The sequence below is a fragment of the Protopterus annectens genome, chromosome 11.part0 (genome assembly GCF_019279795.1).
Source record: "Protopterus annectens isolate FY-2018-M chromosome 11.part0, PAN1.0, whole genome shotgun sequence".
NCBI lineage: Eukaryota > Metazoa > Chordata > Ceratodontiformes > Protopteridae > Protopterus > Protopterus annectens.
In genome coordinates, this window is record NC_056745.1 from 24,560,457 (window position 1) to 24,572,990 (window position 12,534).

Consider the following 12,534-nt stretch of genomic DNA (forward strand, 5'->3'; position numbering starts at 1 on the left):
CAGCAGAGACATTCAAACAAGTGTTGCTGTATAATACAAGGGATATAATTCAATTATATATTATAATTAATACAATCAGGTAAATCAAATAACTTTTGCATGGCCCTAACGGTGTGCAAGGAGCCTATTGCTTGAAAACAGTTCAAAGGTAAATAACGTGCCACTGGCCAGATGCATTTTCTTTGAATGTGGGTTTCAATGCTGTTTCATTGAATGTGAGTTTCAAAAGTAGAGAAGCTTTAATGCCAAGTCTGTTTTCATTGTAAGACTATTGCTTTGTTTAGGATTAGTAAATGTCTCAGTGTTTGGGCTATAATGTTTGAAATAAAAGTTGTAAATTAAATCCAACTGCCTGTAATCATTGTAGAACTAAAGCATAAAACAGTATGCACACAGATTTGAACAGTGTCTACAGTAAATGGGGAGAAATAGCCAAGTAATTGGACACTGGAATGGCCGTGTGGGCGGGGCTTGGGGTGGGTGGACTTGGGCGGGGCTGTGTTGGCAGGGGGCGGGGTGAGCTATGTGGGTGGGGCTCTGGGTTTGCACCCCCCTGCAAAAAATCCTGCGGGCTCCCTTGAGAACTAGTAACGATTTGTGTGGGACCATCAAGACAAGGTGCGTCCAAGTACTGTTTACACAGTTATTTTATCATATTATTTCTGCCCGTCAGGTTTTTGCTCAGCCCCTTTATGGATCCCTGTCACTGTGCATATCTGGTACAATAATAAATGGCTGTGTCCTCGGGTTTCAGGTTCGTCATGTCCAGGTAAAGGAGGCTCTGGGAATTGTCCCGGGAGATGGTGAACCGACCCTTCACTGCAGGGAGGTAGTATGTGGTACTCCCAGCAGGATTGATGTAAGCGACCCACTCGAGCCCCTTCCCGGGCTCCTGCCGGACCCAGTGCATTTCGGAGCTACTGAAGGTGAACCCGGAGGTTTTACAGCTCAGCCTGAGGGTCTCTCCCGGCTTCTTCGCATCCCCGCCGGTCTCTGTCAGAACCACCTGGGACCGAACACCTGAAAAAAATACGTAAAGTGATTTACCACAATACGAAATGACTTTCTGAGCACTGCTACTATTGATGAGACGTTGTTAAACACTCACATTTTAAGCGGAAGATCAATAAAAAGTAAATAAGAAAAAAGACAGGTTTTATTTGTCGCATTGCAGTATTTGCTGAAGTCAATTGTAAAATAACGCCCTAAGCAGCACCGATAAAACACCTCCAGAACCTGAGCAGAAAGTGACCTTTAAATGGAGCCGGGCTCTTCATTTGCATCCCCGGTGGAAGTCACTGGGGAGGAGTCCCTATAAATAACCCCCAAGGGCTCGGGACAGTGGTATTAGAATAACAAATGGTGCCGGCGACCCCTGGTGGCCCAAAACAAAATATGTGGCTCATTTTTGCTGTTGTCTAAGTTACAGCACCTGCCGAAGCAATTACGGGTTAGTCATTTTAATCAAATATTTTGAAGCATTTGTCCACGTAGTTGTGTAGAATCAGATTTATACCAATACAAATATAAATGAGTGAATAAACTAATGAATTATAATTCATATCTGTAGAATGGTGTGACCTTAAACTCGAACCCATAGCTCTCAACCTTCCATCTCCAGAATGTGGAACAAATGGACAAAATGTGGAACACATACTAATGGCTTACTAACAACTTCAACTAGGAAGGTCATGGGATAGTTAAAATATGCTGGTTTTACTTATAAAGAAGATCTTTTAATGAATTAATGTGATTCATTTATGTTTACAATTGATTTCACTTAAAAAAATTCGTAACACTGAATGTGACAGAGTCTTTCAATGTGGAACTTTGAGGAACGTGAACTTTTTATTTATGGTGTTCATGGCTGCTCTGGAACCCAGAACCTACCTTACAAACACAACCATAACCCTTAACCTCTCCCATCCACGATCAGGGTCAAATCCAGATATAGTCGGGGAGACCTTTTAAAATTCTACTGCTATTAACGGGAGAAGGTGACAAGAGAAAAAAAATATAAGCACGCATTTTCTGAAATAAAATAAATCTATAACTCTGTTTATTGTCATTATTAAGTGTATTCCACCACATTTTCTCCCAAAATTGCTAGTTTTATAAGGGGCAGACAGCAAAATTTTGAGCAAAAATCAAGGACACTTGACAGTCATGAACTTGAGACATGGGGACAACTGGAAATCAATAAATAAAGGCCCTGCATGACATACTGTTTTAATTTTCTGCACAGGAGAACTGATCTGTCTACCTTTTATCTTCAGCAGTGCTGAAAGCACCAGGTCACACAGGAAATACAATATATATATATATATATATATATATATATATATATATATATATAAAATTATTATTTTTTTTCAAATGCTGCACTTTGGGAAGAAACCTAGAAATAAACAGACACGTTCCAGGGCAGCATATTACTTCAACATAAAAAAGGAGACATTCTGGACCCATGGAGCATAAGCATGGAGCCCTGACTTTAACCCAAATAACCTGTGTTTGATTAGCAGCACAGGTGCTTGACACACAGGGCTAGGAGGACAGGAGTGAAAAGCCAGTATTGGCCCTTCTATCCTGGGGGTGGTGGGAAAAGTAATTGTCTCACCACTTGGGCGATGCTTGCTGGGAACACTAACTCCAAGCATGACCCAGCTGATCACACACAGCAGCTGCCACTCTGCAGATACCACGGATAGTTATGAGTGGCAGTACACATGCTTCCTGAGCAGGCAGTAATACCTGAAGCTGAAGACCGCCTCTGAGGGTCTCACTGTGCAGAGATGAGGGGGTAGATGATTCTACTGGATATGGAAGCTGACCCATCCATACCAGCTGACTCTCACCATAGATGCCTAATAAGGAAACTGCTTTTAATTCTGAGTCTCATTATTGTGTGTGTCCTAGTACAGTGATACTGTGAGAAAATGTAGACTTATATACAAAGTCTGAGCTTTCTGTAGCTTGGATTATTCCCTTTTCTCCATGACACAGCCATCTTGGTGTTGGTATATGTAGGTACCAGTGATTTGGGGGTGCAGCATCCACAATTGAGTTACAGGGGTCTTAATTCCATGTGAAAAAAAAACTTTAAAGGAGAGCAGAGACTGCCAAAGTTCACTGCTCTGCTGTTGTTTAAAGTTTTTTTCCTCATAGTTCCAGGACTCATGATTATGAGTCTCAGAAAAGTAATTGGGAGTCACCCAAGCAACATCTTTAATTATTTTTGTACAGTGTGAGGTAACTGTACACACATCAATTGTTTGTAAATCTTCTACGAGTTCTGAAAGATTTTTAAGGCTAAAGTCTTTGTCATCTAAAAATAATACTCTCCCCACTATTTGTAAAATGAGTATTCATGGCTACTACTGTATATGGATAGGATTTATGAATGACCTCTAACGTATAGAAATCTCTAACCCAATCCTGTGCAATGCTTAATGATAAATATGCATAAAGACAAATGCTGTGAATCAGGATTCATAAACTGACATGTGTGCACACACACACACACACACACCTGCTTAACTCTGAAAATCACTGTCATGAAGTATCTGTAACACTTGCTGTATGCATTTATATTTCAGTAAGTATTCTGACCAACTTGTGAGAATGTGGAACCCCCCCCCCCATGACTGGGCCTCCACTTCAGTGAAAAATATGGTGGTGTAGTATTACTATTAATATTATGTTGATGCCAATTCTTCTAATAAGAAAGCAAACACAGACATCTAAATAAAATTGCATATAAAACAGTTTGAATGTAAACTATAGGTACAGTTGTCTCCCACCACATATTGTTCTTTTCATGTGTCATTAACTTGTTTCTAAACACATTTGAATGTAATAAAAGGAAAGAACATATAATCAATTAAAAATCTGATTAATGCATAGCAACTGAATCACGAAAAGTTAAAGTCTTCTGACTCTGATATATCCAGTTTTGATTGAATAGTTTTCTTTTAACCATATAAATTCTGTTAAAACTACAATAGTCATAATATAGCTAACTATATCCACTTATTGATTTAAGATAATGATTATTTATTTATGAAAGTGTGTCTTTATCATTAATGAATCATTATTTATTTTAAGAAGCAGTAGCACATGCTTGATTCAGTTTTTTTTTTAATCATTTTAATATGGTTTGGGGGGTGAGTGGTTTGGATGATTTATTCCTCCAACCAGGAATGTTGTATTCCATGACTAATGGTTTAAGCAATTTCAATTGCTTATATGTTTAATGTTAGTATTGACCTTTCTGTCCACAGCAATATTCCATTGTATACTGCTTTATTTTTTATGTGACAAGCCATTGACTTCTATGTTTAAAGCCTTGCTCTCCTTCTTGCATGTCTGCATATAATTCTTTATCACTAAATGTTAATGATTTAAACAGTTCCTTGAAAAGAAGCAGTTTAAATAAATACCCAAATTTAAATAAAGCTTATATAATATTTCTGCAAGAAACTCATATAATCAAAGGGGATATAAATAGAAAACTGTTCAAAAATTATAATATATTAGCTGATTCATATTTAAGTCAAAAAGGAGAGGCACAATGATCCTTTTCAGTCGCTGTATACCTGAACCTAAAGTTATACAAATGTACACTGATAAAGATGGCATGCTAGCCTGATAGCTGTTGAAATTAATAAGTAATACCATACATTAGTAAATACATACTGGATTCCTGGAATTGGTGCAAAAATTGTTAAAAATTTGCTAGATACTATTACTATACATCTTAAAGGTAAACTAATTTTTGCAGGAGATTTTAACTGTGTGCTATCAGAAGCAGATACTACTAACAGACAAACCATAAAACTGTCATCTGCAGCAAAGCATTTAAAAACGTTTATTAATGACTTAAAATTATGTGACCTATATGAATTGAAATCTGTCAATTCATTACATTTTACACATTATTCATTTCGCTTTGGTACCCAAAAAACTACTGACAAAGTTCCAGGAACGCCTTTAATACTGATTTAAACGCTAAAAATAGTGAACATACGTTTTTCATCCTTTTCAGATAAAGGACTTCTTCAGAAATGAAATCACGTTAAAAAATCCAAACAGTTACATTTATACTCCATCAATTTAAACATTTAAAAATTGCGCCAAAATGCTTTAAAAACACATGACGTCCCTTTTATTATTTAAAGGGGCATCTCCACTCAAATAAAACCTACAATCAACCCACACATATTATTACATAAAATACATTTGTATAATGATGTGTTTCATAGATTACATTAGGAAACATATGTAAAATATGTATATATGTATATGTATAGACATATATATACATAATTCTAACATCATCTATATCTATACATATTGAATACCAAAAATAGCAGAATGATAATAATATTAAAAAAACGAATATATATATCAATATATGTATATCTATATGTTTTTCTTCCTAAATAAGACCAGGACCATTCATACTTTTTATGAATTTAGTATACTATAATTTGTCTATGAAATTTACTCTTCTGTTAAAATTGAAAATTTATTTATTATTGTTATTATTTCTTATTTCAAATTTAATCTTATAAACAAAACTACTATACAGATCTTATTACCTTAAATAATTGTATTTTGTTTTGTTTTATTTTGTTATGAATTATCTTTCTAAACTTTTTAATTTCAATAAACACATAATGGAACATTTGTCATTCAAACCTGGTTTTACGAACGCATTAAGCCTTAATTGCCACATTAATTCCATCTTTTCCAACTGTAAATTATGTGGCCCCCCTCTATCATCTTGTTGGACCTGCTGTATGACACTAAATTTAAATTTGTGATCCGGGTACATCGCTATATGTATTGCCAGAGCATTGTCCTCCCTTTTATTTTTAATACTTCTAAGATATTCAACTATTCTATCTCTTAATCTCCTGTCTGTTTTTCCTATATAAAAGGAAGGGCATGCTTGGCATTTTGCCACATAGACTACTCCTCTAGTATTACAATTGAACTTACCCTTAATTGATATTTGGGTACCGTTTAGCGATATTTTACTTCCTTCTTCTATTATGTAACAATATGGGCAAAAGCCACATTGTTTCATGCCAGAGTTACGATTCGCTGTAAAACTCTTATAGTTAAACAAGTCCTTATAACTCCTACCCTTTCTCCATATTACTTTTGGCATGAATTCAGTATCCGAACCCAAGGCCATATCATCCATTACTAATGCCCATTTCTTATGAATGATTTCCTTTATACCTATATGATGAGATGAAAAATTCATGATACATGCCATATCAAAATGATTGGACAACATCCTTGGTATGTCTTGATTAAACTTTGAATTTACTCCACATTCATCCTTATCTAATCCATTATTTGTTTTGATACCTAAAATAGGTTTATAAACACCATTTGATCTTTTCGTGGAAACTTCCTGTATAAGTTCTTCTATAATTTTTCTTGGATAAGCTCTATTTAGGAACATTCCTTTCAGAACTGAACACTCATCATTGAAGTTTTCATTCATGGAAATCATTCTCGCTGCCCTAACTAATTGGCCTTTCAAGACCGATCGTTTTTGATGTATGGGGTGGGCACTTGAGAAATGTAAGAACTTGTTAGAATCATTGGCTTCCTATATGAAGTGGCTTCAAATCGCTCCTCCTCCACATTTTTTATTATCTCAACATCTAAAAATACCATAATCTTCATGTGGAAAGAATAAGTCAAATGTAAAAAAATCGGTTGTACTGTTCATCATGTCCACCATATCTCTAGCCATGTTTGAAGATTCTTCGATGACCAAAAAAATGTCATCAATGAATTTCCCATAATACCTAACAATATTTTTAAACTGATTGTCTGTGAAAATGTATGTACTCTCCCAATGGGATAAAACCAAATTGGCAAAGCTAGAACCACAAGCCGAGCCCATAGCTACTCCCTCTTTTTGTCTGTAGTATTGTTTATTAAACAATATGAAATTATACGATAATATTATATCCAACATTTCTTGCACTAATGTTATCTCTGCTATGGGTGCTTTCAAACTCCGCATTCTAGCTACTACCCATTCTATTCCCAATTGTTGGGGAATACAGGTGTATAAGTCTTTAATATCTATTGTGACAAAATTGAATTGTTCTACAAAAGAGAGGGTATTAAGACTAGAGAGGAATGCCCACGAATCCTTCAAAATCCATTCCTCCTGCGTTACATACCTCTTTAGAATAGAATCAACAAATTTTGCACATGCATAAGTGGACGAATTTCTACCGTCCACTATAGGTCTAAGAGGTGGATTCTGAATGTTTTTATGTATCTTGGGTACTCCGAACATGTATGGTGTTCGAGGAGCTGGAATGATTAAGTAATTCAATGTGTGCAGATCTATCCTTGCCTCTATGAATAATTCATTGAAAAAGCTTTTTATGAAACTATTAGCTTTGTTATATTCATTTAAGGAAGCTGCCGTATATGCCTGTCCCTGTAAAATATCTTTAATGCGATTTTCATAATCTGGAACATCCATAAAAACCAGGCCACCTCCTTTATCAGGATTCATAATCCTGATATTTGCAGACATCAAAGATTCTAAGTCTTCCCTTTCCTCCTGATTTAAATTATGCATGTAATTGGTTACCCTCTTACTTAGTCTCCTAAAATTCAATTCACAAAACTTTTCAAACATGACTAAAGAATTATGTAAGGGAGGATTATAACAGCTAGGAACTTTAAATTCTGTGAATTGTGATCATTGGTTGCCCAACAAATATTTAAAATTGAGTTTTCTTGTGAATAATTTCAAATCACATATAGTCCTAGCTATATCCATATTACAAGCTGGAACAAAAGTCAAACCCTTGGATAGAGTATCGGCCATATGTTCTGAGACTAGGAAAAACAGACAGGAGATTAAGAGATAGAATAGTTGAACATTTTAGAAGTATTAAAAATAAAAGGGAGGACAATGCTCTGGCAATACATATAGCGATGTACCCGGATCATAAATTTTAATTTAATGTCATACAGCAGGTCCAACAAGATGATAGAGGGGGGCCACATAATTTACAGTTGGAAAAGATGGAATTAATGTGGCAATTAAGGCTTAATGCATTCGTAAAACCAGGTTTGAATGACAAATGTTCCATTATGTGTTTATTGAAATTAAAAAGTTTAGAAAGATAATTCATAACAAAATAAAACAAAATAAAATAAAATTATTTAAGGTAATAAAATCTGTATAGTAGTTTTGTTTATAAGATTAAATTTGAAATAAGAAATAATAACAATAATAAATAAATTTTCAATTTTAACAGAAGAGTAAATTTCATAGACAAATTATAGTATACTAACTTCATAAAAAGTATGAATGGTCCTGGTCTTATTTAGGAAGAAAAACATATAGATATACATATATATATATATATATATATATATATATATATATATATATATATATATATATATATTTGTTTTTTAATATTATTATCATTCTGCTATTTTTGGTATTCAATATGTATAGATGATGTTAGAATTATGTATATATATGTCTATACATATATATATATATATATATATATATATATATATATATATATATATATATATACATATTTTACATATGTTTCCTAATGTAATCTATGAAACACATCATTATACAAATGTATTTTATGTAATAATATGTGTGGGTTGATTGTAGGTTTTATTTGAGTGGAGATGTCCCTTTAAATAATAAAAGGAACGTCATGTGTTTTTAAAGCATTTTGGCACAATTTTTAAATGTTTAAATTGATGGACTATAAATGTAACTGTTTGGATTTTTTAACGTGATTTCATTTCTGAAGAAGTCCTTTATCTGAAAAGGACGAAAAATGTATGTTCACTATTTTTAGCGTTTAAATCAGTATTAAAGGCATTCCTGGATCTATGTCCGTGGTTATTCTTAATTTTCATTAGTTTTGTTAAGTTTCGGTGTTGTAACTACTGACAAAGTGTTTACCTCTAATAGTCTAAATTCTAAAATTGAAGCTGTACTAATAACTTCTTGCCCATTGTCTGATCATAATGCTATTTTATTTACTATTAACTTAAAGACTGATGATCTAATTAATAATCTAAGAATTCCAGCTAATATTACCCAGTTAAAAGACTTTAAGGAATTGTTTATAAATGAACTAAATCAATTTATAGAACTAAATGATAATTGTGAAATTTCAGACATCATACTTTGGGACTCCTTAAAGACCTTTTTATATGGAAGAATTAAAAACTGGTATCTCAATAAAATAAAGGAATGGGACAAAGAATTGAAAACTTTGCAATTTAAAACAGATAATTTAAAAGTAAATGTAAAACCAAACGACAAAACTATAAATCTTGAATTAAGATCACTAAATCAAAAATATTTAGATACTATGCAACATATAATCTCAATACAACTTGAAAAATGGAAAATTTACTCCTATTCAATTATTCCCAAAAGCCTACATAAATTAGCTATAAGATCCAAGAAAAAATATATCAACTATATTAAAGAAATAAAAATAAATCGGGGGGTTAGAGAAATGACTGATTTAAAAGATATATTGGAATGTTTTAGATGTCGCTATAAATATATCAATAACACTTCAACAATTTTAGACAATGTCACTACCACAAGTATTTTTTTGTAAAACAATATACAACAAAAATTAACTAATCAACAAAAAATATTTTTGATAAACCCTTATTATTAAAAGAATTAAAAGATCAAATTAAAAATATCCAGACAAATAAGGCTCCGGGACTTGATAGGTTAATCACAGAAATATATAAACTTATGCCAAATAACATTGTAAAGCTTTTACAGAAAGTAGTTGAAAAAGTTAAAACTTCTCTGGTTATTCCCCCTTCCTGGCATTATACCCTTGTTTTTTAACATTCTTAAACATGATAAAGATAGTAAGCTTTGTTCCTCTTATTGACCTATATCTTTGCTTAATATTGATTATAAATTATTTATGTCTATTCTTGCAAGAAGATTAAATCACACAATGCCAAAATTAATTAATGAAGATCAGACAGGGTTTATTTTAAGTAGAAAAGTTCACAATAATATAATCAGATTAAATGCATTAATTAACTTATGCAACAAAAAGAAAAAAGAACTAACAATAATAAGTATAGACTTAACCAGAGAGTTTAATTCTATTAGCTAGTCATATTTATTTAAAGTATTTAGAGAATACAACTTTTCTGAATTATTTATAAATCGTATTGCAAATCGATATAATAATTCTTATTCATTTGTAAAAATGTGTTCCTTTTTGTCTAAATCCTTTAAAGTCTTAATGGGTACAACACAATGTTGTCCTTTATCCCCCTTGTTATTTGCTATAGCTATTGAACCCTTTGCAAATTGTATTAGATCAAATGATAAAATCAAATGATTTCTAATTAATGAGTTTAGTTGTAAAATTCAGTTATTTACAGATGATATTTTAATAACTACAGGAGATATAGAATCTTCTTTATCACAAATTATGTCCCTAAATTATTTTGAGATTTCAGCCTTAAACTTTAATAACAGTAAAACAAAAACATTATTAATAAATAAAACAATCACTACTTTTCTAAATTGCTTCACCTTATTCAATTGGAATAATACTCAGATTAATTATCTTGGAATTACTGTTCTGCCTGCAATAAAAGGCACAACTCAGGTTAATTATATGAATCTAATAAATATAGAAAAGAGTTTAATATAGGATTGGAATAAATCCCGTTTTACAATGGAAGACATGAATACTTTGATAAAGATGATTATACTACCAAAATTTTATTCTATATACCATCATTAATATTTCTTCCCATGAAGAAAATTCTTAATAAGTTAAATACAATCCTTCTTAAAGTTTTATGGTATCCTAATAAACTGAGAATATCTTTTGATTGGCATTCTAAAAGTTGGGAAGATAGTGGGGTAGCTTTCCCAAATATTGAATCATATGCAAAATTCATTATTATAAATATATCATTTTGGTTAAATTCATCTTACCATTCTGCTTGGAAATCTATACATGAGCGATTAATTCAAAATAATAGATGCAACCCAATTCCTCAAAATTTATTTGGAGTTAATACACTTTATTGGATTTTAAAATATCACTTCATAAATGATAAAAAAATAGTATCACCTATTCCATTAGTAGACTATGTCATTCATATATTTAAGACATTTATAAATACCAATTATATACTTAAGGACTTATTTTTCCTATTATTTCCTATACTTAATATAAGTGCTGCTTGGAAACATTTAATACAAATAAAATGCTAGAATTTCAGGAAATGTATTTATTATTTTGGTATTAATTCTTAAACAGAAATAAACTGCATACACTGAATGTCTTCTTTCAAAATACTCCCTATCAAAAGATAACTGGTTAAATATTCATGGTTGCATAGCATATGCGAATGATAACATTTAAATCATAATGAATTATCAAGAAAAAATATCCATAACATCTTGGATTTCTTGATCAATATTAATTACACTCAATTTCACAATAAATCCTATATATCAGTAATTTATATGATTATAGGAGCTGACTTTGCAAATTTAAATTCTTCTTTTTGGAATTACTCTACAAAGATAAATGGAACAGAATTCTTGATGAATGGTAAGAAATTGATTTTAAAGTCAAGTTGGAAAACAACATCTTCTCTTTATTGGAGAATTTATAGTTGGAAATTTATTCTTAGAATCTTTTTAACCCCTAGCAAAATTGAACTGATTTATAAAACGAAGAAAATTAAATGTTGGAGCTGTAACTGTAATTTGGATGCAGACTGGATTCACATGGTGTTAAAATGTAAATTGGTTGTATCCTTTTGGAATGAATTTAAATTCTCTCCCAGGTATTATGGACAGATAAATGTTATATATCTAATTAACTTATTTTGTTCAATGTTCCAGTGCCAGATGTTGTCCATAGATCACAGCTGCCTCTCCTTTGGTCAATTTTATCGATAGCTAGAACAATAGTCACTAAAAATTGGAAGTGAAAAACTGCTTTATCTTTTAATGATTTCATTATCTTAGCTAAAACTGTATGTAAGAAAGAACTCCCACCCTTAAAATAAGGACATCAAATATCACTCATAAGAAAAAAATACTGGCAAAAATGATGTGATTCATTAGAAAAATATTAATTGCTTTGTTTATTATCCTATTGTTGTGGACATATGTAAATAGTTTTTTTGTTGTTTTATTTTCTGCACTTGAGTTGTATACTTTTATGTTTATAAAATCAATAAAAATCATTAAAAAATATGGTGGCCATCCATAGCTCAGTCATGATCTAGCCATGATTAGATTCACCCTCATACCATCATCAATTTGTGAAGTGAGACCCACACTATTAATATACATAAATAAATGCAATCTATGATGAAATGGTGAAGGCAGGATTTCTGTAGCCTTCTACATTGCATTAAAACCCTATATATCAAAACTACTTTCATAGAAACCACCAGAAAAAAAAAAACATAATA

At 31.9% G+C, this 12,534-nt stretch overlaps 1 gene segment (V, D, J or C); it reads right to left on the reverse strand.

Moving 5' to 3' along the window:
• Nucleotides 1-600: 600 nt before the first annotated feature.
• Nucleotides 601-1,410, reverse strand: LOC122815983. The segment is given in 2 exon segments: nt 601-1,020; nt 1,109-1,410. Coding segments are annotated over 2 exon segments (378 nt in total).
• Nucleotides 1,411-12,534: the final 11,124 nt, after the last annotated feature.